We start from the raw sequence: 27,240 nt of genomic DNA, 5'->3' as shown, positions 1-27,240 counted from the left end.
AATCCTGACTGTGACAACAGCCTTAACTGATGCAGTGAAGTCAATCAAATAATAATTTAGCATTTTACTAAAGTCATAGTCTCAAAGATTTATTTTTGAAAGCTCGGTATGAAAAATTATTGGGATCTATTGGCAGAAATGGAATATGATATTCACAATTATGTGTTCTTTGGTGTATAATCAATTTAATCTAAGAATCGTAACCTTATAATAAGACCTTGATATCTACATAAAGAACAGGTCCTCTTCCACAGCCCATATTGCAGCGCCATGTTTCTACAGTAGCCCAGAAGGAACAAACCAAACACTGCATGGGTCAAGAGAGGGAGTTTCACGTTTTCTGCGATTCTCTTACACACTCATATCTCCGAATGAGGTAACACAGCGGTGATTGAGCTCGTGGCCCTCTGATGAAAACCATTGCATTTGCAGTATTAGAAAGTGAACAAGCTGGGTATCTATAGCAACATACCAGGTTTGATTTATATACTTGGGGTGCAGTCAGGGTGCCAGTACAGGTGGGCGGGCAAAGTGCTCTTGGGGTTTTCAGGTAAATCCTCTGCTTGTTCCTCCCCAGCTCATCCAAATGTGGTCAAATACTGTATGGTCGGGTGCACTTGCAGCCAAATGACTGACATCACACAGACGACACTGCTTGGATCTCTGTAGTGTAGTATAGACTTCACTACAGTAAAACAGAACATATGATGCATATGATGAAATTATTATTATTTCTTACATTAAAACTGAGACAAAACAATCTTAAAATACTGTATTTATCATATTAGTGTGAAACATTTTGCCACAATTTACAAAAAAAACAAACCCATGGTTCTCTAATTCAAACCTCAGTGATTGCAGATGCACGTTGTTTAGATGGAGGAGGTAGACGTCTCCCGAGGACACGTCATGCTCCATCCTGCTTTGGTCTGCTGTCCCGAGCTGTTGGCTCCGTGCTGAGATGTCTGCAGTGGCCCTTCTCCTGGCTTTTCTTTTGCCCGATGCTGCTGGCCTGGAAGCATGTCCAGCTGTCCCATCATTCTGTCAGCGCCGCTGTCTCCCTCAGCCCCAGATTAAAAACGCCAAAGGGGCCGCCAGGAAAAGTGGCTCGCCCCCATCTCTCAGGACTTATGTCAAAAATGTTTCAGTCCTCAGGTAATTTGCTACAGTCTGGGATCCTTTCACTATTTTACTTCAAAGAACCTTGCAAAAAGAGGGAAAGAGAAAGAAAAGAAAGGGAGGAAAAATGATATTTAGTTGTGGGTAGTGACAGATCTACATTCTTGAGTATTGACATGTGATCTGGGTGAGGAGTCCTCCTCCTGTAGGGATGCTGACTGAGTCTACAGCAGTCCTTAAATCTGACTGATAAAAAGCAGTGGGTCCATGGACTGTCTTCCTAAATAGAGCTTAGTCAAACAAATCGACTCAACTCCAAAAGAATGCACAGTCACTCCTACACAAATAGACACTATAATAGAGTTCAAGGCTTGGAGAATCACAAACAGGTACCCAATAGAACAGTTCTTCATTTGTTTTTTAAACATGGTAATATATGACATACAATGTGCATAATGTTGTTTCAGGATTTTTACTTTGCATACTGTTTCATGCAATTAGCAGCAATATCTTTTTGTTGCCAAAATTAAAGAAGGAGCACTTAATGCAAACAAACCTATTCGTGATGTGGAAGTATGTTAAAATGTCTGAATCAGTCTTGGACAAGTGCACTAGTTTTCTTTATTTAAATGTTAGCCAGTTCTGCCCTCTGTGTAAAATAATCTTCTGCTGTTGGACTTTAACACAACTGGTTAAGACCTGTGGAATGAGGAAAAGAAACCAGAAATGTCAGTTCAATTACATTCTCATGTTAAAACTCACGGTGAATTTTGAATTATTAACCCTCCCGTTGTCCTCGGGTCAAAATGACCCGCAGCTGTGTTCGACCAAGTTCTATTTTATTTATATATTTTTATATTTTTTGGGGATCATTGGTGATCATTCTTTAAAGAAACCCTCACAGCCTCATTGTCACCAATGATCCCAAAAAATATGAAAATAAAATAGAACTTGGTTGAACTCAGTTGCGGGTCATTTTGACCCAAAGACAACGGGAGGGTTAACCTTCATTAACCCAATCAGAAAAGAAGAATATTTTTGCCTCCCTTAGTGGTATTTCTTCTGCACTACAATCTGGACACGACTTTGTGCAGAAATTGCTTACATTCTTTTATCTATATTTGCAATTTAACTTTAAATGTTTACTTATACAACCTCTAAAAAAAAAATCCGAAATATTGCACTGCTATGATCATTTCAATAAATGGTATTGAAATGATATTTGTCATATTAAGAATTTACATGACATGCTGATTGGTGGAGCAAGTTTAAGAAATATATAAGAAGGTGATGTGACATTTGGGGGTATTTCTTGGCATTATTTTGTCCTGTCAGCCATGAAACCACAGTGCACTCTGTGTGGTGAGTGGCTCGATCAGGTTAAGTTGACCAAGATTCATTTTCAACTAGTTACTCCAGCTCCTGGTGAGGTTCAAAGAAACCATGTAAATCTGTTTGAGTAGACACGATAAGAACTCTTGAAACAGAGTTAATCAGTTGTAGCTCTGAAGAGATGAGCTGTGGATTTCCCGTTTTCTATGTCAGGATGTCTCTTTCAGGGACGGTCGTGATGACCACCTGTGCTGCCGAGCTGCTGAGCTTCATGACAGCTGAGTACAGCGTGCATGCTGTTTAGTGTATACCAAGGTGAACAAGTGAGCACATGTGTGATGAAAGTGTCTGACTCCGGTTCCGTGTCAGCATCTGGATTTTTGAAATGCACCAACATGAAGGAATTCACAGATTGTCAGCAGGCCGTGACAAACCTGTGACATCTTCACAGCACAGCATCTTGAGTTTTCTCCACGTCAGGAATGCACGCTGGCAAACAAAAAAACACAGTAATTAAAGAGGGTAACTGGATCAGGTCTAATCAGCTTGTCCTGAGAAAATGCCAGGGATTTTTCAGCCATTGTCAGGTCACTCCAAGAGGTGATTTCTTTCCCTATTAATTATGTGCCGCAGAAATCGTCCTCTCCAGCGTGAACGACCTTCTCTGCTTTCATACGTCTGTGCAGGATGATCAAAACACGCAGACAGATGGTGTGGAGAATCAAGCTCCCTGTGATGTGCCTGCCCTCTCATTTCTCTGACAAAGAACAATGGCCACCTCATAACTAATGGCACTCGAACAGAGAGAGTTTTTTTGAGTGCAAAAGAGGAGCGAAGAAGGGGGAGAAAAATAACGATTATCCAAAGACATGTTCTATCATGTGATAAATTCTGTTTTCTCAAGCCAAATCCTTCAGTGCCTCCCTGCTGAAAATATACAGAGCTTGTAATAGAGATTTAATCAGCAGATAGCGAGTGGGCTGAGCACTGAGAGACAAAAAGAGAGAAGAATGATGATCATGCATCTTGAGCTTATCGCTGATGGAATAGCTCAATGACATCCTCTATTCAGCCCAAATGACAGCACCCTTTTATTTTACTCACTGTGAGGTGAGGAAGGAATGGAGATCACCGACTCTGCCACACAGCTGTATGCTGTGTCAATGCTGCCCTCTGTTGATCACTCATCTTCACTCCCTAATAATTGTCTCACTCAGTACCTGCCTGCCACTGGAGGGATTCCTTCTGGGACCTGAATGTGTCCAATTCAGGCTTATCACTCACTATCAAGGATTTCCATGATAAAGCAGCTGTTAGTCCCTGGCAACGATTTACTACAAATTAGTTATACTTTGTAGTATATAATTATACACATGGGATGATTATGAAATGGGATTCCTCTTCAACAGGAGCAGCAACAGTGTGGAACCAAATCAGGACCAAATGTTTTCTTAGTTTTAAAGACTACTTTTATTTTATTTGAATTTGAATTTGAAACTGAAAGTTACAATTTTGCTCTTGAACATTTTCAAACAAAAAAAAAGCGTAAGCAATGTTTTAATATAATTATATATAATAATTTTTAATTCTAAAATTATTTTGAATAAATAATTTATTTTCTTTTTCATTTAATTATATATTCTGATATTTCAGGTCTTTTTTTCAATTGCTGATTTGATATTTTCAGATTAGGATATTATTTTTTTCACTTTCAAATCTAGTTTTCCCTTCCAGATCATATATTTTCAGTTTTAGATTTTTGGCCCAGATTTGGCTTTTGTGTTCAGCTTCAGCCTTCAGATAACACAAAACATGATGCAGTCACAGGTAGAGGGATGATGAAATTTATTGTGCTCATCTCCCAGAACAGTGCAGCTCAGTGGCAAAAATGTAGGTAGGTAGGTAGGTAGGTATATACTTTATTAATCCCCGAGGGGAAATTTAAAAAAAAAAAAAATAATAATGTATTTACAAATAGAAACAATACCAACAAACAAAAAGTGTTTGCAAAAAAAAATAAATTCTAAACCAAAAACTTACAAAAGTTTGTCAACGGTATCTCAACAAAGTAGCTATTACCTTCACTGTATCCAGGCTCATACTGGCACCTCTTCTCCTTCTTCTTGTGGATTTCCAGCAGGCCAGATGCCTTACGGCACATTGCTGCCTCTCAAAGGTTAGATTTCACTTCCAGGAATGTTTAAATCCAAAGGTGTTGCCTTGTTGCGGCGATAAATTGAAGGACTGCTTAAACAATCCTTGGCTGATCCTCTGTTGGATTAAGAAGGCTCTTTAAAGTGACCGTCTTTAACCCAGTTTGTGATAGTGTGGAGTACAGCTGAGCTCTTTGTTCTTCATACATCCCATAATGTTTAACAGTTTGTTGTTTCCTCCAGGTTCCACACAGTCCATCTTCATGATTGCCCTTCTTTGAGAGATCCCACGCCAACCCACAGTGCCCTAGTCTTATTCTGGTCATGATTACACCGTCGTCTCTCGTTGTCTGGGTAGCACTGTTCTGTCTTTACACTCTTTTGTATTGAAAAGTAATGACAACCCTTTTTTTTTCCTTTTCCCACTAATCCTGCCACAAAGCTGTTATGTTTTCCTTGATAATATAATGTCACTCAGATATACCAATGCATGTGGTCAGTCAATATCTCTCTTTAATGCCCTTTTAGCTGCCATGTCTGCCACATCACTCCCTTCCACCCCAACATGGGCTGGCACCCAAAGAAAACCACCACGCCTCCAGCCGGTTCTATTTTATATAAAAGAACCAACAGCTCCACCACAAGGTCAGATCGGGCCCCCAGCTTGTTTCCTCTCCGTGTTGTTAAAACTGAGGCTGAGTCTGAGCATATGGCTGCCCTCCTCATCGTGGCATCCTCTACCCATTGTCGTGCCCATATAATAGCTCTGTTATGTAGACAGAAACCCCCTCAGACAGTGGTTTGAGCTGTATAATTTCAAGGTCTGGGATGGAGCAAGCAAAGCCTGATTTTCCAGTTTTGGGATCTTGGGCCTCATCTGTATAAATGTGGAAGTGGTGTTCCCCGTAGTTTTGGAGCCTTTCTTTTACCACGCCAGAGTATGCTGTGTTGCCATGTGCTCTTATACTTCCCAAAATATTGAAATCTTTTTCTGGTGAAGGTAGCTTATAATCCACAGTGGTGTGCTATAGCCTGCCAGTGTACTTGAGAGGCCATTGACACCTCCATCCTAAAGAGCCCCCTTTAAATGCAGAAAGCCCCTCCCATCAGGCTAGTTGATTATATATGGTAATAAACACAGGCTATCTGTCTGCTTACTGCAGAAAAACAAAACAGGGAAAAAAATTTTTTAATTATTTAATGAAGCAAGTGTGCACCCTTGGAAATCTACCAGGCCGGGTTAAAACAACGTAGTAATCTGTATGGAGAGTGAATGAACCGCATGTGTGTGTGTGTGTGTGTGTGTGTGTGTGTGTGTGTGTGTGTGTGTGTGTGTGTGTGTGTGTGTGTGTGTGTGTGTGTGTGTGTGTGTGTGTGTGTGTGTGTGTGTGTGTGTGTGTGTGTGTGTGTGTGTGTGTCTTTGAATCCTCCATAACTTGCCCCCTCGCCTGCTGTGGTCAGATATGCATCACACAGCCTTTTTTCATGAACCGCTGGACTTTTTTTGTCCCTGCTGGAGATCAAGAAAGGCAACAACAGATTGACATACTATCGTTCTCAGGAGTCGTCAGAGAATATTACAGCAACCTTTGATGCAAGTTAGATTTAGCTGATGTGCAGTTCTTTTACTGTCAAAATATATTTTCTAGTTTTGATTTGACTTCTTCCATCAGATACATCTTATTGGATCAGAACCAGCTAAATTTGATCAGCTGTGAGCTCACTGACAGACACATGTTGATATCAGTTAATTAACACAGAGGCTCAGTGTGCATCTGTGATGTGCAAACATGGATGGCATGATCTGTCAAGTGTTTAACATGCCACCGATTTTTCATAACACAAGCACATAATCCACAGTTGGGATGCAAAGTGGGATTTGTTTGTTCAGTCTGATGATATTCAGCATTTCCATGGAAACCAGCGTGTGACAGGTGTTCCCAGGTAGGAGGCTGTTTGTCGGATTGTTTGTAGGGGGCATCGGGGTGGACGATTACTTTAATTCTTAGCGAGTTTGTTTGCAGCTGGAATGTGTTCTAATTCTTTCATTTATCATCCCACAATCGAGAATGAAATACTGCCTTGAGGGACTTTCCTCACATCTGGACTCAAATGTTCCCTCGGACTCAAGGATGAACTGATACGAGTTTGGTGGTCAAAGGTCAAGGTTACTATGACCTCATGTTCATCCCATGGTCATGAGTGTGACATCTCGAGGAACCCAAGTTGAGACTTTATTGTCATTTAGAACAAACATTCACTCAAACGCAAGGATGAACTAATTACATTTTGTGACCATATTAAACATTCGTTCAGATATGAACTGGTGACACTAATCTAGCTGTCCACCTTGAAACTGTGCTGATTGTACAGATCGCCAGTGCTGTTGGGTTGAAGACGTGTGTGGACCATCCACGACTTCATAGCTTCTTTGCAGCATCTCCAGTCAAAGCTTTCATGGCTGCAACTTTGTGTTCTGTCAAAATCGGCTTTATTGGAGAAATTTATTCAGTCTTCAAAACATTTATTACGAGTCGGGGCAAACAAGGACGTAAAGTGTAAAGCTGGTTGATGGCAGACAATCACAAGGTGCTAAGTGAAGTTATTGCAGCAGAGAGGGAGAGAGAGCTCCTGCTCTCTGCTGGGTGACACGGGGAAATAATCTGAGGTAATATGTTGCAGTGCGGTGCAGACATTTCCTCTGAGACGCTGTAGCCTACATTCACATGTTCAGTACTGTTTTCCTTTCAGTATGGTTCCAATCTTTCACTCTAACACTGTGAGAAAGTACTGCGACAATAGATTTTGCAAAAAGAAATACTTTCTCACTTCATTTAGATCTCACTTTTTCCTGCTATATGTTGGACCTGCAGCACCAGTAAGCACAGACAGCTGATGTATTAATGATCACAGCTGTATTAATGTTCATGCACCTTTGATAACAGATATAACAGTTGTTAGGACGCCTCCCTTTCTGCCTGCAGAGGTTCAGCTGGCCTCTTCCTGCAGCGTCTTGAGTTGATGTGGTGTCATCTGTGTGCGCCTCCAACGAGCCTATAAATATGAACCTGGTCTCACTATCTTTCCTGGGATCCCAATTTTTGGGTTTGGTTTGACATTTTTGCTGCTTTCAACACTATCACTGATCCATGCACTCCTCTCACCACAGATACCATTCATCTCCACACCCTACGCTTTTTTGAATAGCGATATTTGTTTATTTCAAACAAATTATGAATTGGGCGCTTTAACCAGACTGTTGTCTCCTCTTGGTCACAAGCACTGAGCTGGTTTGAAACACAGATGAGGTGCAAAAATACGCTTGTGCTTGTAAAAGTCAACAAACAATGTTTTCTATCTCTACGACTTTCTTTCTCTGGGACTCTTCACCACACAATAGCAGGAAGTGTTTTTAGGTGTAACATTAATTAATGATGACTGCATTGCAATGGACAGCTTAGTGAGATACTTTAATGGAAAAGAGTCATGTGTATTGTTATTTGTTCCATCTATTCTTTTTCTGCTCTGAACAGTCAACATGTATGTTTTAAAAAATGTATATTCCATCTATGACCTTCTAATAAGTTTACTTACAAGCCTCTGATAGAAACTATCATCATTGCAGATGGCCAAATAAAGTCAACACAATGGAGTCTGTTTCAGGTTAAGTTTAAAAAAATACAGTTTTATTTGAACAAAAGTGTACATTTAATAAAGCTGAGTGTACATGAGAGAAGTCAGGAGCTGTGATTTACATTTAAAACCTGGCCATGTTAAATGTATAACTACACAGATACAGTAGATGCATGTACATAGACTCCATTAGGTTTGAGTACACCATTTATTTACAAGAGAAATACAAAATATAGGCAATTATAATACTATGTACACTATACATTCTTGGCATGAAGGGTTTTTTGTCCTCTCCACAATTGTAGTTCGCTCCCACTAGGTGGCTCTGCTGTCAGTTTCTCAGTCCCCTCATCAAAACCAAGGCCTCCACACTGCTGAGGAAGAATTAGGCTCAGACTCCTCCCTGTGTGCAGGGTGTAAGGGGGGTCTCAGTGTGGTGAGTTGGGGGATGGGGAGGCCGGGAGGGCTGCAGAGAGGAAGTGTGGATGGCAAACTAAAGAAAGAGGTGTTGGAAGATGGAGGTGACATGCTGGGGGGGAAGGAGAAGTGACAGGCAAATGACGGGAAAGGAGAAGAGGTGGGGTACGTGGAGAAAGAAGGAGAGAACCAGGGAGACGGAGGAGGGGACAGGTAGTCGTGGCATGGTGTGGAGCAAGAGTGAGGCTGAAATGGAGAATGAGATGGGAAAAGCAACTTGGGAGAGTCTTCTTTGGTGTCAAATGTGCAGATGGCATTCGCAGACGCTGCATCAGGCATCTCAGTGATTCTCTGGTTGAAATCTGTTTTTTTCTGCTGGCTCTCTGTGTGATGTTTCAGCCTCTCAATCAGCCTTTCTCTCTGTGCCGGTGTTACCTTGTGCATGTAGCTGGTCATCTGGGTCACACACTGCTGAAAACCTGCGTTCTCAATGCTGAAGAGAGGAGGAGCGCTGAACTCTGTACAAGCAGGTTGAACCAGAGGAGCACCCGTCCTCGCTCGGCCATTAGTAGAGTCTGCAATAAGTAAAAAGACATCAAGGTGAGGGATAAAACAGAAGAGTCTCATTATTGTTTTTTTTTGTTTTTTTGCTACAGACTTTTATTTAGAAAATTCAGGTAATGAACTATCTGGACTAACCACTGCTCAAGTTTTTCCCCTCTGTCCACTTCTGAAGATATTCCACAGCCAAATCCAGAATCTCTGCTTTCTCTATTTTAGGATTCTGCAGTCGCTGTTGATGATGACAGTTTAAAAAAAAAAGGGACAAATGCATTTCATCATTGTGGTTTCAGCTTTTTATAAATGCATGTATTCTTAATATGTGTTTGCTTTGACTCACTGCATCAGACGTGCAATTCAACAGCAAATGTCTCAGATCAGCGAGACTTTGATTTATTCGATCTCTTCTCTTCTTCTCCACAACTGGCTTTAAAATCTAGAAAGAAGTACATTAGCATGACAATGTTCTTTTTAAATAATGCATATCTGCAATTTATTCTGAATTAATTTCCTTATTAAATCATTAACTATTATTTAGCCTATATCTGAACTTTTGGATTGCCAGGTAGGTAAAAATTATATCATAACTGTAGTTTGAAATGTTAAAAGCCATCACCTTTGTAATAAATGTAAATAACTTGTTAATAAATGAATTTTGGTTCCAAAATTGTTCAGCTCTTTTCCAGAAGATCAGAGGTCGAATGATCCTCTAAACATTTTCTCATGACTTAAACATTTTGGCAGCAACATGGCAGCCCAAGTTTTGACTTCATTAACATTAACAACCAAATTAATCAAAACAACAAACCTTTGTAAAGTGTGCCTCATTTTGAAAGTATAGTCTGTAGATAAAACACAACTTCTTACCCTCTTTCGACTCTTGCCTTCATCCAGAGTTTGGTTTTGTAGCTTCCTCGTCATGTTGAAACGTTTCATCCAAATGTCCTGACGGGGAGCAGCAGAAGCGTAGAAAAGCCTACTAGGCCTGTGGATGCTTATAAGCGGACCTCGTGCTGCCTCTGATTGGCTGACAAGTGTCAGTGACGACACTGAGGAGAGGATGGCCACGGGTTAAATAGAAATTGAAAGCTATTAATACTATACTAAAAATTATATTACATTCTATTTGAAGTGTAACTATTTCTTCGTAAATCGTTTTTTTTAATGGCTTCTAAATTCTTGTCAAAATGGACACAAAATCATGGTTTTATTTTGAAGCTTTATTAGGACGAGGTAAAATTTGAAGTTTACTTTAACAAAACTCTGATACATTAAATGTTAGTATTTGTGTTTAATACATGTTCCCATAGAAATAGAATACAATTGGAAAAATCAAACAGAGTTGTTGAAGTAAATTAAATACTGCACCAATAGTCTTGCGTCATACATGGGCTATTTATCATTAATTTCATTAGTAAATGCAGATATTTCTTGTCTCTTTTTACGTTTCCCAGAAGTGCGACGATGGGAAAGTATTTTTCCCCTCGTGGGAACAGAAGTGAAGTGAGAAAGTGAGCAGCTTCCAGGACGTTTTATGATGTGTGAGACATCAGCACTTTGCATTAAGTGGTAAAAAAAAAAAAAAAAAAAAAAAAAAGACCAAATGAGAGCATGTGAAAGAGCAAATTCAAGAATCTCTGATTGATAAATTTTCAGCCAAGCACGTGAGATTAAAATAAATTCAAAACAACTTTTGACAGCACAGAAACAGAGTTGTATCCGGGAAAAGGGAGAAGATACCGTTCATCTGCTGCTGCTGATGTGACGGAGTGTGAGGATGATTATTACACGTGAGTGTTAAGTGTGTTGCTGCTGCTGCGGGCTTCTGGTCAGCTTGATACCTGATGTTCGGACTTCACACAGGCTCTCTTTTAAAGTACAACCAGTTGTTGACTTGACTTTACTCCACGTTCCCAACCCTGTCGGGTCCAATTGATTTTTGTCTCTTTTTTTTCCAACTCTTTTGTGAGTGTGGCTGACACACACGAGGAGTCACGATATTAGAAGTAAACGCTTCATTTCTCTCCCAACAAAAGACACTTTTTAAACCAATTAGTTCCCATCACAGGTTCAAGCGAGCACATTATAAGGCTCATTTATGGGGCGGGTCCACGTGGTTTAAATCCTGTACACACGCACACACACACACACACACACACACACACACACACACACACACACACACACACACACACACACACACACACACACACACAAAGAGAGAGAGAGAGAGAGAGAGAGAGAATTGTGAATTATTCATTGTCTATTTATTATAATAAATTAAATTAAATGTACGTTTTCCCGAGGCTAGATCTGCACCATCATACTTCACAAAGTATATCTTATAAAGTGAGTTTCCTTCCCAGCTGCCACAGCAGTGATCTCTCATCCTCCACTAATCGCCCTCTCTTTGATTTCAAACGGAAGTATCAGTGCCTCTGAAAAGCCATTTAATCTCTACGGGATCCCCGTGATCCGATCATCCCGGTGTTATCGCCACACTTTAGCCTATTATGGGGATCAGGGTGACCCTAAATGCAGTGCGCAGAAAGCTACCCCCAAACTCAAAGCCCAGTTCGCTCTCAACTTCACTCTGCTTCCTTTGAAATTACGGATAGAGAAATTGTGTGCACATGAATCACCAAGCTGCACAGACAGAGTCCAGTCAAGGGGTTGTTTCACCCATTCAAGACAAACACAACTCAGTCACACAACACAAGCGTTTAGTTGTGTGTGTGTGTGTGTGTGGGGGGGGGGGGAGAGATTTAGCCTTCTTTTAATTGTAGAGGAAGAAAAGAGCAGAACAGCAATAGTACATATTTTCGTGAAAACCGGCCTAAAATGTATCTGAAAAGAAAAGAAATGAAACGAAGTAACAGACAGACCGAGTAATTTCATTCAGATTGAAAGTGGCTATTTCCTGTCAAAGTGAAGGCTTCACCTCTGTTTTCTGAATCAGGCTGTTACTGAAGAGTGTTTTTTTATGATTTGGGTGGACTTTTCCTTGATTTAGAATTTACAGTATTAAATTCATGGCATACTCCCTTAATTTAAGATTATTTTCTGAATAAAACCTTATTTGGAGCAATTTTAATTTACAGATTATAGCCTGCAATTTAAAATAGATTAGGAGATTAGATACTCACACATTTGATGTAATGTGTAGGCTATATATATATATATATATATACATTTAAATGTGACAGACATGCAAAAAAATGTTTTTGCATGTCTGTCACACTTAAATGTTTCAGATCATCAAACAAATTTAAATATTAGTCAAAGATAACACAAGTAAACACAAAATGCAGTTTTTAAATGAAGGTTTTTATTATTAAGGGAGAAAAACAATCCAAACCCACATGGCCCTGTGTGGAACATTTTTTGCCCCCTAAACCTAATAACTGGTTGGGCCACCCTTAGCAGCAACAACTGCAATCAAGAGTTTGCAATAACTTGCAATGAGTCTTTTACAGCTGTGAAGGGATGTTGGCCGGCTCATCTTTACAGAGTTGTTGTAATTCAGCCACATTGGAGGGTTTTCCAGCACCAACCGCCTTTTTAAGGTCATGCCACAACATCTCAATAGGATTCAGGTCAGGACTTTGACTAGGCCACTCCAAAGTCTTCATTTGGTTTTTCTTCAGCCATTCAGAGGTGGACTTGCTGGTGTGTTTTGGATCATTGTCCTGCTGCAGAACCCAAGTTGGCTTCAGCTTGAGGTCACGAACAGCAAAAATGGCTGCACGGCAGAGTTCCAAGACCAAAACCACCGCTGAGCAAAAACAACATTAAGGCTCATCTCATTTTTGCCAGAAAACATCTTGATGATCCCCAAGACTTCTGGGAAAATACTCTGTGGACTGATGAGACAAAAGCTGAACTTTTTGGAAGGTGTGTGTCCCGTTACATCTGGCGTAAAAGTAACACCGCATTTCAGAACAAGAACCTCATACCAACAGTAAAATATGGTGGTGGTAGTGTGATGGTCTGGGGCTGTTTTGCTGCTTCAGGACCTGGAAGACTTGCTGTGATAAATGGAACCATGAATTCTACTGTCTACCAAAACATCCTGAAGGAGAATGTCCAGCCATCTGTTCGTGACCTCGAGCTGAAGCCAACTTGGGTTCTGCAGCAGGACAATGATCCAAAACACACCAGCAAGTCCACCTCTGAATGGCTGAAGAAAAACCAAATGAAGACTTTGGAGTGGCCTAGTCAAAGTCCTGACCTGAATCCTATTGAGATGCTGTGGCATGACCTTAAAAAGGAGGTTGGTGCTGGAAAACCCTCCAATGTGGATGAATTACAACAACTCTACAAAGATGAGTCGGCCAACATCCCTCCACAGCTGTAAAAGACTCATTGCAAGTTATCGCAAACTCTTGATTGCAGTTGTTGCTGCTAAGGGTGGCCCAACCAGTTATTAGGTTTAGGGGGCAAACACTTTTTCACACAGGGCCATGTGGGTTTGGATTGTTTTTTCTCCCTTAATAATAAAAACCTTCATTTAAAAACTGAATTTTGTGTTTACTTGTGTTATCTTTGACTAATATTTAAATTTGTTTGATGATCTGAAACATTTAAGTGTGACAAACATGCACAAAAATAAGAAATCAGGAAAGTGGCAAACACTTTTTCACACCACTGTATGTGTGACTTCTCCTTCTCCTCGTTCTCAAGACCGTGCGCTAAATGACTGAGAGGTGTGTGTCCAGCGGGGCGTGGCTGCACGCTGGGAGATAGGGGAGGATACCAAGTTGCCCCATTCATTCCGTGTTTTGACGGCACGAGTTAACTGTTAGCATGAAGTCTTTATCTCCTCCGGGGTCTCCCGGAAAGAGGACTATGAGAAAAGTAAGTTACATTTAAAGAAAGACAAGTCATACAAATATTGTTCAGGCTTGTCGTTAAGTGTTTTGCTTTTCTCTCAAGGTGTCCAAACCTCTGATGGAGAAACGCAGACGCGAACGCATCAACCACAGTTTGGAGTCGTTGCGACTGCTGATGGTGGACACCACCGACAATGAAGTACGTCTGTGCATCGTGGTTTTTACATCATATTTTAGTTCAGTTAAATGTGTTGATGTGTATATATTCTTTTTTTTCTGAATGTAGAAACTGAAGAATCCAAAGGTGGAGAAGGCAGAGATTCTGGAGAGTGTGGTCGAGTTTCTGAAGACCGAGAAAGAGACGCCGAAGAGTCAACAGGCCATGAAGAGGGCCCTGTCCAGGGAGCCGAGGCCGACCTGTTCCCACGAGCAAAACTACCAAAACGGTATGAGATCATGTCTGCTGAGGGTCAGTCAGTTCATAGCCAGTAAGAGCCAAAAGTCCGAGGACACCGGCGGAAACACAGTTCAGGCTTCTTTTACGCATCCCGAGCCGCAGGCTCACGTCGCGTCGCCGGGGCCTCTCAACGGGTCGCTGATGGCCAGTCCTGCTGGTAACTCGGCCGCTCTGCCTCACCATCACGGCCGACTCTCTCGCCCATACCTGACGCCAAGGACTGACCTCCACTGCAACACGAGCAAGCTGCTCTCCTCCACCGCAGGCTCCGCGCACAACCCTGATCCCGTGTGGAGGCCCTGGCCTTAGTGACGGACAGGAACAAAATAAACGATTGTATGATTATAGTATATATTCTGTGGATGCCAACATACTGTAAATATGGTACACTACGTTAGTGTACAGACTGGCTTCTTTTGCACAGTGAAAACATTTTGTGACAACTCTCAGCTGATGTGATTGATCATTTGTGATTCACCTGTTTTGCACGCGCAGCACGAGCTTCTTGTTTTTTGGTGGAAATATTGCGGGAGTGTTTTTTTTTTTACACTACTCCATAAGAGTAGTTAGCGTTACTGAAACGCGTGCGTAAAAATGACATTTTCTGCCTTCATTTTTAATGGCGATGTGGTGCTGTTTTTTTGTTTGTTTTGTTACAGGTTTTTTTCTTTGCTATATTATTTGCAATATTTAATGATTGTGTTTGCTGAATCTTCTGTCCCCATTTTCATTAAACGCACAATTTCCATCGGAGTGGCCTCTTTGCTGTGTCAACAGCTTGTACTCAGCCTGTCTTTACAGCTGAGCTTTGAAATGAAGGGAAGCATCTACAGGACAGTTAGCACACTTATCCAGACTGGACAGCAGTTATGGCATCTATTGAAATGGTGATAGGGAGCTCTGCAGCGTTTACAATATTCAAAGGAGCTTTTATTCTGTGACTTGAAAAGCAAACGGTCGTCACCATTCGCACTGTCCAGATTACAGACAGTATCTAATCTACAAAAGATCTTTGACCAAACTGTCTCCAAACACGGAAGTGAAGCATTTGGTCACGTGATGAATTTCTACTATGTTAGGATAAATATAACTATTATAACAATACTGTCCATTTTCTGAAAGTAATTCCCTTTTCCTAATGTACTCCCAACTTCCAAGGTGCCCATTGACGCCCAGTCAGGGTATCTCTGTCTAGCCGTCTGCGATATATCTTAATACACTTATAGCCTACTTTGTGTGTCTGCATTTTGCTGCAGTTCTCAGACATCATTGTTTCCACACATTGTGGAGTGTGAAAATGAAAAGTTTTGTAGAATAATTGCAACTGCCTGGGTGCCGTGATAGTTGACATTGTGTTAATGGCCACTGTGGTGTGCTTTTCTACATTTGAAAAACTGCGCAAAGCAGGAGTCTCCCTTTCATCAGCATTTCAATACACACGGCATGTGGTACAACTGTTATCCATTCAATGGTAAGTGGTGGTAACTCCCCTGCGCTCAACTCACTCTCCCTGGCGCGTCTATTGCCTTATCACTCTTCTGGCTGGGCAGAGTGATATATCTACATTTTATATTTAGGCTACTTGAGTAAATGTCTGCAATAGCTCCGGGGTTCCAGTTTACATGTGCGGTACAGAGAGCAGCAAATGTTCTTTTAAAACTCTTCCAGAAGAGGCTACTAACATGCAAATGCTTCGTTTGTGGCTCATTAAAACGAAACACAAACAATCTCAGATCGCATTCCTCATGGAGTTATTACGTCAATTTATATGGCTCGAAAATTCCCATATCCAATTCTTCATCGTGTGGCGCTTTGCTTGGTCTCTGCCCGAAATCCTTCAGTCTGTTTCAAATCAACTTGTATCAAAGGAGGTGTTAGTCCCGCTGTGCTGATCTCTGGACAGGATGCTCTTTTGTGCTCCTTTAAGCTTTAACCCAACGAAGAAAAAGCCCACACAGGATTTAGTAAATCAATTAAAGTTGGAATCAGACTCGGGTTTCATTAGAGGGGCATCTGTCTAAATGAAGATTAAACAGGTCCAGTGTAGAATGATGAGGAATACGGGTGGATCTACTTAGTTTGTTTACTTTAACAAACATATTAACAAACATGCGCAAACGAAGGCTCTGAGAATGATGACAGAGTTGGCTCATACCCGAATTGGCCCACTTCAAAAACAAATATATTATTCAAAGTGTAGACTCAGACGGTGTTAAACATTTAATTTGCAGCTGCTCCTGAACGTGTCGGTTTTTTTTTTTTTTCCACATCAGCGTGAGCACAATAAAACGCCTTTTGGCCTCATCACCATTTGATGCCTGCAGTTCAACTAACCTCCAGATCCGGAAAATAAAATAGTTTCATTGTTTTATAAACTACATCTCCTCAAAACCTCGTGATTTAGTCAAAGTTTTTCTTGAGGCGAAACCGCTTTAGAAGAATTTTCTGGGATGAGAAGCAATCTGTTGACATGATTGTGTCACATCACATCCAGGCTATAAACTAATAAGCGACAGAAGTAGCCACCGTTTGGCTTTAATGGACGCTTCTTTTTCTTTTTTTAAACCTATAATTTAGAGGGTGAGGACCGTGTGGGTCTGCCAGGGGCCACGTGGCGGCCAGTTTCGCAGACCGACTCTGGGTCTGGTGAAACACGCACTTCGGGGTGTTAATGGGTCTGCTGCCACCCACGCGCCGGAACGTGACTCGTGCACCGGCGAGGTCGTGTTCTCCCTGCACGTCTGTGACCTCCTCGTTACCTGAAGTCACGACATACAAACGGGACAAAACATTTTCAGGTTCACTTTTCTTTCAGTGCTGCTAAATGAGTCTTTGAGTGGTGATTTGAAAACAATGATACATCCCTACTGGAAGAAAGATCTTTTTTCTTTTTTTTTTTTTTAGTCGTAAATACACTTCAGTTTTTAGCCCGGCAAGCAGTAACCAACACACATTTGAAGCTACAAACACACACACACACACAAATGAAGGATTTATAGCGGTTTGTATGAAGCAATTATCGGGATTAATTTTTTTTTTTTTCACCTGTTGAACCAAGAGGACTTCGTTTTATATTTATATTATTGATATAGCCAGAACCTCTCTGGTGGTAGATGGCAGAGAGAGCACGTTCACGTGCTCGATGCTGCACCGCTGTGCTTTTGTCACGTCTGAGTTGGGGGGAGCGGGCCGGTGACTGGACAACATCTGCTCTGGTGGCAAACGGACTGCCCTGGTAATTAAAGCAAATGCTCAATAGAAACAAGAGCACACGCACACAAAAGTGCGGCTATACCTTTTGTCTCTGATCTGTCAGCATACATCACTTAAAGGAAAACTCCCCCAAAATGACCTTTCATGAAAAACATGTTTATTAGTAACAAAAGAAAAGTCAGTAATAACACTTGCAAATGAATGACAAGATACAAGTAGAGTTTACTCAGCTTATTGTAGGCCTAACTTACATTACAATCTCGTCTACTGTGTGTGTGTGTGTGTGTGTGTGTGTGTGTGTGTGTGTGTGTGTGTGTGTGTGTGTGTGTCTGTCTGTGAGCATGCAAGCAGGTGGATCACTTGATCAGACTTTGCCAACAGCGAGGCCCTGAGCTTTCTGAAACTCCTGCTGTAAACTAGACAAGACTTCTCGATGTTGTTCAGATTTCTTTTCCATGTCTTTCAGGATCGTCTCATACCTTTGACTGCAACAGAACAAAAACAACAAAAGACATGTGAATTAATAAGAATAACTCAATTATAATAATAATGCTTTCACACATGCTGATCTCAAGTGGGCCAGACCAGTAAAATCGTAGCATAATAACGCATACATAACGACAATATTTCTCTCTGTTTCAATCATTGGTGAAGGTTTTTGGATGATAAACCCTATTTTAAGGTCTTTCTACAATAAACTAGAAACATAAAGAGCAAAAACTCAGACATCAGCCCACTGTTTATCTGCCCGGGCTCTCCTCTGCAGATTCCCTCGCTTTGTGAAAGCGAGCAGCGAGCGCTTCTTCCTCCGGAGCAGACGTCGCATTTACACTGTTTTTGAAGCAATTACTGGATCGATTAAAAAAAATGTACAAAACGTTTGTACTCATAAACCTCCATATTCTCATGGAAATGCAATTTATGTCTTTCTGTAATTTTCACATTTAGCAAAGTCATCCGGCGGGCCGAGCTGGACTCCCTGGCGGGCCGTTTGACACCCCTGATTTAAACACTGGATTTAAGGTGTCAAGCTTGTGCTGTTAGCAAATAGTCTCTGTGCTCCAGTCCGCATTTGAAGACAAGAGTTGTTTCCCCCTTGTACCACCAGAGGGAGTTATGCCCATATGTTAGAGCTCCTGTCCAAGTGGAAGGCACATATGGTCTTGCAAGGAGAAAGGCTGGACAGAAACGTGCAGCAATGTGTGGCAACGTCTGTGTGAGGAAAATAAAGATTCACACTGATTCTTTGTTCAAGTGTGCATTAAATGCATGATGGCAATAAAATGTTGCTATCTTCTATGTACTCGTGGCAGTAGAAGAAGCCACTGTAAAGGCCGAGTCATGCAAAAAAATAAATTGAGAAAAAAAAGAAAGGTGATATAGTGTGCCAGAATCTTAAAATCTTCATATTCATACCGCCCACACTAACACTGAAGTATAATATTTAATAGTCTGTGTAATCAATGTCCTGTACAGCAAGTGAGGAAGATCTCCAGAACACAGTCAGACTTAAAATAATAATAATATTGATTGGAGTTACATTAAATTAAACATTTAAAAGGCACAAGACAAAAGTTTCTGTATGAGAAAACTATAAATATGTAGACTCCTTTTGATCGGCCTGGTATGTGATACAATTTGGAAACACTGACTGATAAACCTTTATTTCAGTCTAAATTGTTAGACCATGGCCTTTTTAATGGGGAGAACACAATGTGCAAGAGTAGGTGGTATTTATTATAGAGGCACCGCTTGTTCTTGACAACTTGTATACAAATAACTGCAACAGTTAGCATGAAAATGAACACATAAACTTCTCTAATGACGCAGAGGTTGTCAGCCCGTTATAAGAGCAGGGAAACGCCTTCATGCTCGTGGAGTCATCAGTCATTCCTTCATCTGTAGATTTGAGGATTTGTGAGCCTGGTCCCACATTGACTGTCATCCAGGGCTCTGAAATCACTTTGATGGACTGAAATGTCTAAATCTTACTCTGTTTCAGATTTTTTTTTTGAACTCTTGTTACGCTCTATTATGTCCCACAATCTGGGTAGGTATTTTCCTGTGTTGTGTGTGATTGACCATTGTTACTGTTGTTTTTAGTGTTTTTATTATGACTACTGTCGCCTGGCTGTAAACCAACGATTGATTGATTGATCAGAAGTCAGGAGCCCTCTTCCCCTCCAACATTATAATGTCGTCTATAGACTTTGTCAACATGCAGACTGACCTTGAGTGAAAATCATAATGACCCAGACCATAGTGGATTATTCAAACAGCATGTGCAGGAAGTCATGGTAGAGATGTCTCCCATTGTGCTGTAGGAAGTTCTCTCAGCATGTCACTCATGTCGGACTGTGAACACGAGCACCATGGGAGGAAACCAAAGCCTGACTTACATCTCTCCGTTGATGTACTCCAGCCTTTTTGCGACTGTGGCTTTGGCCTCATCCGCGTCTTGCTTCACTAAAACGGGTCCGATGAGCTTGTAAACGGTGTTCGAGCTGTCCAGCAGATCGAGCTCCTGGAAGGACACCGAGGACATCACATCTCATCAGTGTGCGACATTCAAACACAGACAACTACCCAACACAAGGGGACATGAGCTCGTACCTCTTTGACGATGTTATTCTCTGTCATCTGCGTCTCCAGCTTCTGTCTGGCCGACATGCTCTTGCTGACATCTGGAAAACACACAGACGTCACACATCAAGTAAAACGTACCGATGACATGTTGATGATGATGCGGTGAACACACGGTGAACGTGGTTAGCCGTCCTGCTGTGGTCGGTTAGCTCGACCCAACCTGACACATTACGAGAAGCCATGCGACGCTAACTAACGCCCACCTTTCTGCATCTGGGTGTATTTTTCTAATTCCGCTTTCAATTTCTTTTGAATGGCCTCCGCCATGTTTGCGTTTGTTCTAAATAGTACTTTAAAGTGAATAAGCGTGTCAGAGAGAGAAGTAGTTAAATTCGGTACGACATGAGATCTCTGGGGGCTAAACGGAAAGGGCTGCGGCCGAACCGGATGTTACGTCATCTCTTCAAAGTAAGATACCTCAGGGGTGTTTTTGTGAGAGAAAATAAAATAAAGGGCACAAACAAAAACAAGCAAAAGCATTAAAACTCTTTTCGGGATGTGCATCATTTTCTGCAATTTATATAAATCTGTTTTGTCGTTTTGATGTATTTCCTGATGCGTTTCGACCGATTTCGACGCTCTCCAGTTTGTGGCTGTTTACGACATAGTTTTACGACATCGTTTTACGACACTGCGCGCAGGTTCTCATCGTCCTGGTTCAAGATGGCATCGTCGTTTTGGAAAGGTGTTGTCGGCGTCGGACTTTTTGCCTTAGCTCACGCAGCTTTCTCAGCGGCACAACGTACGTTTCAGTTTAAAGAGTGAAGACACGCGTCTCGACATCTTCGTTTGTCCCAGTCGGCCTTTGTTACCTCCGAGCAGGTTGATGAAACAGCCGCTCGGGCCTTCCGGTCCGGCGGCGAGCTAACAGGATGCTCCGGCAGCTTAGCTGCTCTCTGAATGAGACTCAAACCTTCACGCGCACTGCAATATTCAAATAACAATGGCAGTTATCGATAACTATTGCGTCAGCAGCACGTGATGCATTTTAAAAACGAGCTCTTGCAGATCAACCTGTCTTACCTGTTAGTTACCCCTGTCACATGATGGTGGTGCTCATCGTACTCGCTGTGGCTAATAATATATTTCTTCCTTCAGACCGATCATACATGCGACTCACAGAGAAGGAGCACGAGACGCTACCGATTGACGTGAGTGAATTCACGTGATGGTTGTTTTGATCATTTCTGCCTTTATTTTACAAAACACTGCAGAGAGTAGTCTGGATTTTATTTTACAACACACTGCAGAGTAGTCTGGATTTTATTTTACAACACTGCAGAGAGTAGTCTGGATTTTATTTTACAACACTGCAGACAGTAGTCTGGATTTTATTTTACAACACTGCAGACAGTAGTCTGGATTTTATTTTACAACACTGCAGAGAGTAGTCTGGATTTTATTTTACAACACTGCAGAGAGTAGTCTGGATTTTATTTTACAAAACACTGCAGAGAGTAGTCTGGATTTTATTTTACAAAACACTGCAGAGAGTAGTCTGGATTTTATTTTACAAAACACTGCAGAGAGTAGTCTGGATTTTATTTTACAAAACACTGCAGAGAGTAGTCTGGATTTTATTTTACAAAACACTGCAGAGAGTAGTCTGGATTTTATTTTACAAAACACTGCAGAGAGTAGTCTGGATTTTATTTTACAAAACACTGCAGAGAGTAGTCTGGATTTTATTTTACAACACACTGCAGAGAGTAGTCTGGATTTTATTTTACAACACTGCAGAGAGTAGTCTGGATTTTATTTTACAACACACTGCAGAGAGTAGTCTGGATTTTATTTTACAACACACTGCAGAGAGTAGTCTGGATTTTATTTTACAACACTGCAGAGAGTAGTCTGGATTTTATTTTACAACACTGCAGACAGTAGTCTGGATTTTATTTTACAAAACACTGCAGAGAGTAGTCTGGATTTTATTTTACAAAACACTGCAGAGAGTAGTCTGGATTTTATTTTACAACACTGCAGAGAGTAGTCTGGATTTTATTTTACAAAACACTGCAGAGAGTAGTCTGGATTTTATTTTACAAAACACTGCAGAGAGAAGTCTGGATTTTATTTTACAAAACACTGCAGAGAGTAGTCTGGATTTTATTTTACAAAACACTGCAGAGAGTAGTCTGGATTTTATTTTACAAAACACTGCAGAGAGTAGTCTGGATTTTATTTTACAAAACACTGCAGAGAGTAGTCTGGATTTTATTTTACAAAACACTGCAGAGAGTAGTCTGGATTTTATTTTACAAAACACTGCAGAGAGTAGTCTGGATTTTATTTTACAACACTGCAGAGAGTAGTCTGGATTTTATTTTACAACACTGCAGACAGTAGTCTGGATTTTATTTTACAAAACACTGCAGAGAGTAGTCTGGATTTTATTTTACAAAACACTGCAGAGAGTAGTCTGGATTTTATTTTACAAAACACTGCAGAGAGTAGTCTGGATTTTATTTTACAAAACTGCAGAGAGTAGTCTGGATTTTATTTTACAACACTGCAGAGAGTAGTCTGGATTTTATTTTACAAAACACTGCAGAGAGTAGTCTGGATTTTATTTTACAACACACTGCAGAGAGTAGTCTGGATTTTATTTTACAAAACACTGCAGAGAGTAGTCTGGATTTTATTTTACAAAACACTGCAGAGAGTAGTCTGGATTTTATTTTACAAAACACTGCAGAGAGTAGTCTGGATTTTATTTTACAACACTGCAGAGAGTAGTCTGGATTTTATTTTACAACACACTGCAGAGAGTAGTCTGGATTTTATTTTACAAAACACTGCAGAGAGTAGTCTGGATTTTATTTTACAAAACACTGCAGAGAGCAGTAGTCTGGATTTTATTTTACAACACACTGCAGAGAGTAGTCTGGATTTTATTTTACAAAACACTGCAGAGAGTAGTCTGGATTTTATTTTACAACACTGCAGAGAGTAGTCTGGATTTTATTTTACAAAACACTGCAGAGAGTAGTCTGGATTTTATTTTACAACACTGCAGAGAGTAGTCTGGATTTTATTTTACAACACACTGCAGAGAGTAGTCTGGATTTTATTTTACAACACTGCAGAGAGTAGTCTGGATTTTATTTTACAACACACTGCAGAGAGTAGTCTGGATTTTATTTTACAACACACTGCAGAGAGAAGTCTGGATTTTATTTTACAACACACTGCAGAGAGAAGTCTGGATTTTATTTTACAACACTGCAGAGAGTAGTCTGGATTTTATTTTACAACACACTGCAGAGAGTAGTCTGGATTTTATTTTACAACACTGCAGAGAGTAGTCTGGATTTTATTTTACAACACACTGCAGAGAGTAGTCTGGATTTTATTTTACAAAACACTGCAGAGAGTAGTCTGGATTTTATTTTACAACACACTGCAGAGAGTAGTCTGGATTTTATTTTACAAAACACTGCAGAGAGTAGTCTGGATTTTATTTTTTCTTCTTCACCTGTTTCTTCTCATTACAGATTGTATTGCAGACCTTGTTGTCCTTCGTGATGACCTGTTACGGTATTGTCCACATTGCTGGAGAGTTCAAAGACATGGACGCTTCCTCAGAGCTGAAAAACAAGTAAGCTGATTGTGCCCTGCAGCACCTCACTCCCCTGATAACAGATGTTTGTATCCTCCGTCAGTGGGGAAACACGCCGCTCAGCACCTCAACTGCATTTAGAGTCACATTAGTGGGACTGCGTTCCCATAGAGACACTAAACCTCTCTGAGGCGATGGGAGGTTTCTGTGGCCGCCGTCTGTTGTGCAGGTCAGGTGCAACTTTTAGGTCCTCTGCTAAATCATCAGGATCTTAAGGACAAAGGTTGTTTACCAAACAACCTTTTTTTTTTTTTTTTTTTTTGTTCCACTGGAGCTTTTATCTGCAGTGTTTTCTGACAAAACTTCATTTATGAGACATAATGTCTGAACTTTGTCCAGTTGGTGGATTTTTGACGAGAAAAAATAAAATAGGTAAAAAGCTGTGACGACTCGATGCCTACTGTAATGCTGCAACACTTAGTGTCCAATTTTAACACTGTTTTCATGAATTGTTCAGTCTGTGAAAAGTCAGAAAACGGTCATGATATTTTGCAGTTTTTTCAGATTAAAATCCCCAAAAACAATTCCAGTGATGGAAAGGAAAGGAAACTGGTTACAGTTCTGTTGCGTGCTCCTGAATGGGTTTCAGGTGTGGTGTTTTTTTTTTTTTTCAAATAATAGAGCCTGTCAGCATGGCGGACGGGTCCGTGGTGCCATGTACAGCTCACACGTTACACGTTTGCTGAAATAGGCCTCTGAAACCAGAAAATGTTTTTCTTTTTTAACTGGAAAATGTCTTGGAAAAAAATCAATCAACTATCAAATTTGTTTGCAAATAAGTAACCTTCAATCTACGTTCTGATTGATTGACTAGTTGTTTTAGCACTAGATAAATATTCAGTATTGTTTTCACATTTGACACAAAATAGCTGTTTTCTTATTGATTTGAACTTTCTGCTAAAAGCAGACGTGGGGAAAAGCTCCTCATGCCCAATTCCCTGTTCACATCATCACGCCAACATTTTCATTCCTGAAGGTTTTTACCTTTTAATTGTAACTTTGCATCAGGATGTGTTGCAGAGTGAAGATATTTCTGACCCTCCTTTTCGAGGGGAGTTAATCATGTTTGACAAATGCAGTCTAATGTCCAACAAATCCAGAACAACCTGTCTGCTTGCGAGCAGCACCAGTCTTTTCATAACTGTGTTCCTTTATTTATTTATTTTTCCAGAACCTTTGACACACTGAGGAACCACCCATCCTTTTACCTTTTCAATCACCGCGGTCGGATGCTCTTCCGTTCGCCGGAGGAGGAGCCGTCCTCTGTACGCAACCAGCAAGCTCTCCCCAACCCCATACGGCTACGCAAGCTGGAGCATTTCCACTGAGACTGGCCTTTTCTTCCTGTAACATGTTCGATAAGATTTGTTTTTGTTAGACAGAGGGAGGGAGGGAGGGAGGGAGGGAGGGAGGGGGAGGGTGGTAGGGGGAATGTAAGAATTCATCTTCCTCCACTTTAATTTTTATTTGTAAATAAACTAATATGCTGTCCGAACATGCATCTCTTTCCATCACCACCGTATTCAACACTGACTGTGCCAACCCTTCAGTTTTTCAAGCAGATTTGTTTCTATATTCAGTATGTGATTGCTTTGGAGTCTTAAGATACTGAGATATTGTCCCCTTTTGTCCCTTCTGAACTGAACTGGGATTTTGCTGTCCTTTGTATATCTTTTGTACGAGGGGCACAACAAGGCCTGTTTTATTACTGCTTCATTTCAACCACACATCAGTCTTCAGTAGCTGTCCGGGCAACGTTTTGCTAACCGAAATGATTTTTGTTGTCTGAACTGAGGACTCTTTTTATTTCCTTGATTATTGCCTGGAAGCATAACGGCTCTGTACATCCTGTAGGCAAGAAAAAGGTTTGGATTCATGCCACAGGAGCTCCAGGTTAGATGTGAGAGCAGGAGACATTAGACGGCCATTCTAATGATACTGTGAAGATGAAGTAGAAAGTTATGGTACATTCAAGTTTATTTTTCCTTCATTTTACATTTTGTTAAGATTCAGACTGTTTTTAATTTAATAAAAGGCATACTGATTTTACAATGTGTCACAATCTCTTTTTTTTTTTTTTGGCTGCTTCTCCCAGAAAAAACAAAACAAATCTGACGGGATCAGACCTTTATTCTCCTGCTGATCTCTGAAGAAGTCAGTGACAAGTGCTGCTGTTATTACCAGTTAATGAGGAGAGTGCACTAATGATTATGCAGAGGTGTGCGGTACCTGTGACCTTGATGCAAGACTGCTGCATCACAATAATTCCCACCTGATAAAAAGGCTACAGTTGGTGCTGTTGACCTGTAGGTGGCAGGAGAGGATGAAACTCGAGGCTGGAAGCTTCTGTTTCAAGTTAAAACTGACAAATATTTTAGCACAAAGTATTTTATGTCTACTGATTGCTTTCAGCTGAATGTGGTTCCTCTTGGGGAACAGTTGCTTCGGTTACAGTTGGGTGACTTTCAGACTAAAACAGTTTATGCTCCCTTTTTTTTGTTCAACCATCAAATGAAAGAATACAGCTGAAAAAAATTGTCTTTAATTAAATATTTATTTTCTATTTAGTAGGAAAAACTGTTTTTTTGTGTTTGCGATCAGAAATGTTCAAATTGATTGCGTGGCACCAGAGCCTGAGGTTCCCAACCTCTGGGTCAGGGCCCCACTGAGGACCGCAAGTTGATTATGAAGTTAAGAGCAAAAAACTCAAATAGTTCTGCTAAACAATTTATTTTTCATATTCTTTTTGTCAGAGTAAAGTCTGACAAAAAGAATATGAAAAATTAATTGTTATGTTCGCTTTCTCTCCTGTGAATAATTTTGTTCCTTCGCTTGTGATTAAAAAAAGGAAAACAAAATCCACTCAGTTAAACTTGAAACAACCAGAGGACATGATTATGCAAACAGTGATGAGGCGTCAGGAGGAGTTGAAGTCAGTCCCACTGCAGTGAGTGTTAGTGACACTCTGCTGAACTTCATTCTTTTGTCATAAATGTTCACATTGTGATTTAATTAAATGAAATACTGCAGACCCAACCGTTTTACTGTAATTATACACTGGGTCTGCAGTATTTGCTCAACTTACAATAGATTTTATGTAGTCGCAATTGACAATGAGGTTGTTTTTTTATGTTGCTTTTTTTTTTTTTTTTTTTAAATGTACGGGAACCTCATTTCATGGTGATTTTACGCTATGAATACCACCAAATTTAATTTAATTTCAAACTCAAACTAAGATACCACGAAGAAATGTGT

The 27,240-nt window shown here is 40.6% G+C and overlaps 4 protein-coding genes across 4 annotated transcripts; 2 read left to right on the top strand and 2 right to left on the bottom strand.

Moving 5' to 3' along the window:
- Positions 1-8,588: 8,588 nt before the first annotated feature.
- On the bottom strand, positions 8,589-10,136 carry her11 (hairy-related 11). The gene is made up of 4 exons (XM_069696723.1): positions 10,083-10,136; positions 9,556-9,651; positions 9,354-9,447; positions 8,589-9,172 (listed from the first exon to the last, which is right to left on the bottom strand). Exons 1-4 carry the CDS (start codon positions 10,134-10,136, stop codon positions 8,589-8,591), a joined length of 828 nt encoding a protein of 275 aa, XP_069552824.1.
- A 3,885-nt stretch (positions 10,137-14,021) lies between these two features.
- On the top strand, positions 14,022-14,813 carry her5 (hairy-related 5). The gene is made up of 3 exons (XM_069696733.1): positions 14,022-14,072; positions 14,151-14,246; positions 14,334-14,813. The coding sequence occupies exons 1-3, from the start codon at positions 14,022-14,024 to the stop codon at positions 14,811-14,813; spliced, it is 627 nt and encodes a 208-aa protein (XP_069552834.1).
- A 3,039-nt stretch (positions 14,814-17,852) lies between these two features.
- On the bottom strand, positions 17,853-20,737 carry pfdn6 (prefoldin subunit 6). The gene is made up of 4 exons (XM_069696767.1): positions 20,567-20,737; positions 20,331-20,401; positions 20,117-20,241; positions 17,853-18,202 (listed from the first exon to the last, which is right to left on the bottom strand). Exons 1-4 carry the CDS (start codon positions 20,628-20,630, stop codon positions 18,082-18,084), a joined length of 381 nt encoding a protein of 126 aa, XP_069552868.1. The 5' UTR covers positions 20,631-20,737; the 3' UTR covers positions 17,853-18,081.
- A 269-nt stretch (positions 20,738-21,006) lies between these two features.
- mmgt1 (membrane magnesium transporter 1) lies at positions 21,007-25,373 on the top strand. Its single transcript, XM_069696766.1, has 4 exons — positions 21,007-21,105; positions 21,462-21,514; positions 23,861-23,964; positions 25,157-25,373. Exons 1-4 carry the CDS (start codon positions 21,027-21,029, stop codon positions 25,311-25,313), a joined length of 393 nt encoding a protein of 130 aa, XP_069552867.1. The 5' UTR covers positions 21,007-21,026; the 3' UTR covers positions 25,314-25,373.
- The last annotated feature ends 1,867 nt before the right edge of the window (positions 25,374-27,240 follow it).

This window comes from Brachyistius frenatus, unplaced genomic scaffold (assembly GCF_029030835.1).
Source record: "Brachyistius frenatus isolate BFR_SWC_R1_liver_20210118 unplaced genomic scaffold, ASM2903083v1 Contig_22, whole genome shotgun sequence".
Classification (NCBI taxonomy): domain Eukaryota; kingdom Metazoa; phylum Chordata; class Actinopteri; family Embiotocidae; genus Brachyistius; species Brachyistius frenatus.
The sequence above is the reverse complement of the archived record's forward strand: the minus strand, read 5'-3'. Positions and strand labels throughout refer to the sequence as shown.

Excerpts from the sequence above, each read along its gene's own strand:
- her11 (XM_069696723.1), bottom strand. The coding sequence starts at position 10,136 with ATGACGAGGAAGCTACAAAACCAAACTCTGGATGAAGGCAAGAGTCGA. Across the intron at positions 9,448-9,555 it reads TGAATTGCACGTCTGATGCA|CGACTGCAGAATCCTAAAAT; the intron begins GTGAGTCAAAGC and ends CATCATCAACAG. Across the intron at positions 9,173-9,353 it reads GGGGAAAAACTTGAGCAGTG|AGTTCAGCGCTCCTCCTCTC; the intron begins GTTAGTCCAGAT and ends CTGCTTGTACAG.
- mmgt1 (XM_069696766.1), top strand. The coding sequence starts at position 21,027 with ATGGCATCGTCGTTTTGGAAAGGTGTTGTCGGCGTCGGACTTTTTGCC. Across the intron at positions 21,106-21,461 it reads AGCTTTCTCAGCGGCACAAC|ACCGATCATACATGCGACTC; the intron begins GTACGTTTCAGT and ends TTCTTCCTTCAG. Across the intron at positions 23,965-25,156 it reads TCCTCAGAGCTGAAAAACAA|AACCTTTGACACACTGAGGA; the intron begins GTAAGCTGATTG and ends TTATTTTTCCAG.
- her5 (XM_069696733.1), top strand. The coding sequence starts at position 14,022 with ATGAAGTCTTTATCTCCTCCGGGGTCTCCCGGAAAGAGGACTATGAGA. Across the intron at positions 14,073-14,150 it reads GAAAGAGGACTATGAGAAAA|GTGTCCAAACCTCTGATGGA; the intron begins GTAAGTTACATT and ends TTTTCTCTCAAG. Across the intron at positions 14,247-14,333 it reads TGGACACCACCGACAATGAA|AAACTGAAGAATCCAAAGGT; the intron begins GTACGTCTGTGC and ends TTCTGAATGTAG.
- pfdn6 (XM_069696767.1), bottom strand. The coding sequence starts at position 20,630 with ATGGCGGAGGCCATTCAAAAGAAATTGAAAGCGGAATTAGAAAAATAC. Across the intron at positions 20,242-20,330 it reads AGAATAACATCGTCAAAGAG|GAGCTCGATCTGCTGGACAG; the intron begins GTACGAGCTCAT and ends GTGTCCTTCCAG. Across the intron at positions 18,203-20,116 it reads GAGTACATCAACGGAGAGAT|TCAAAGGTATGAGACGATCC; the intron begins GTAAGTCAGGCT and ends GTTCTGTTGCAG.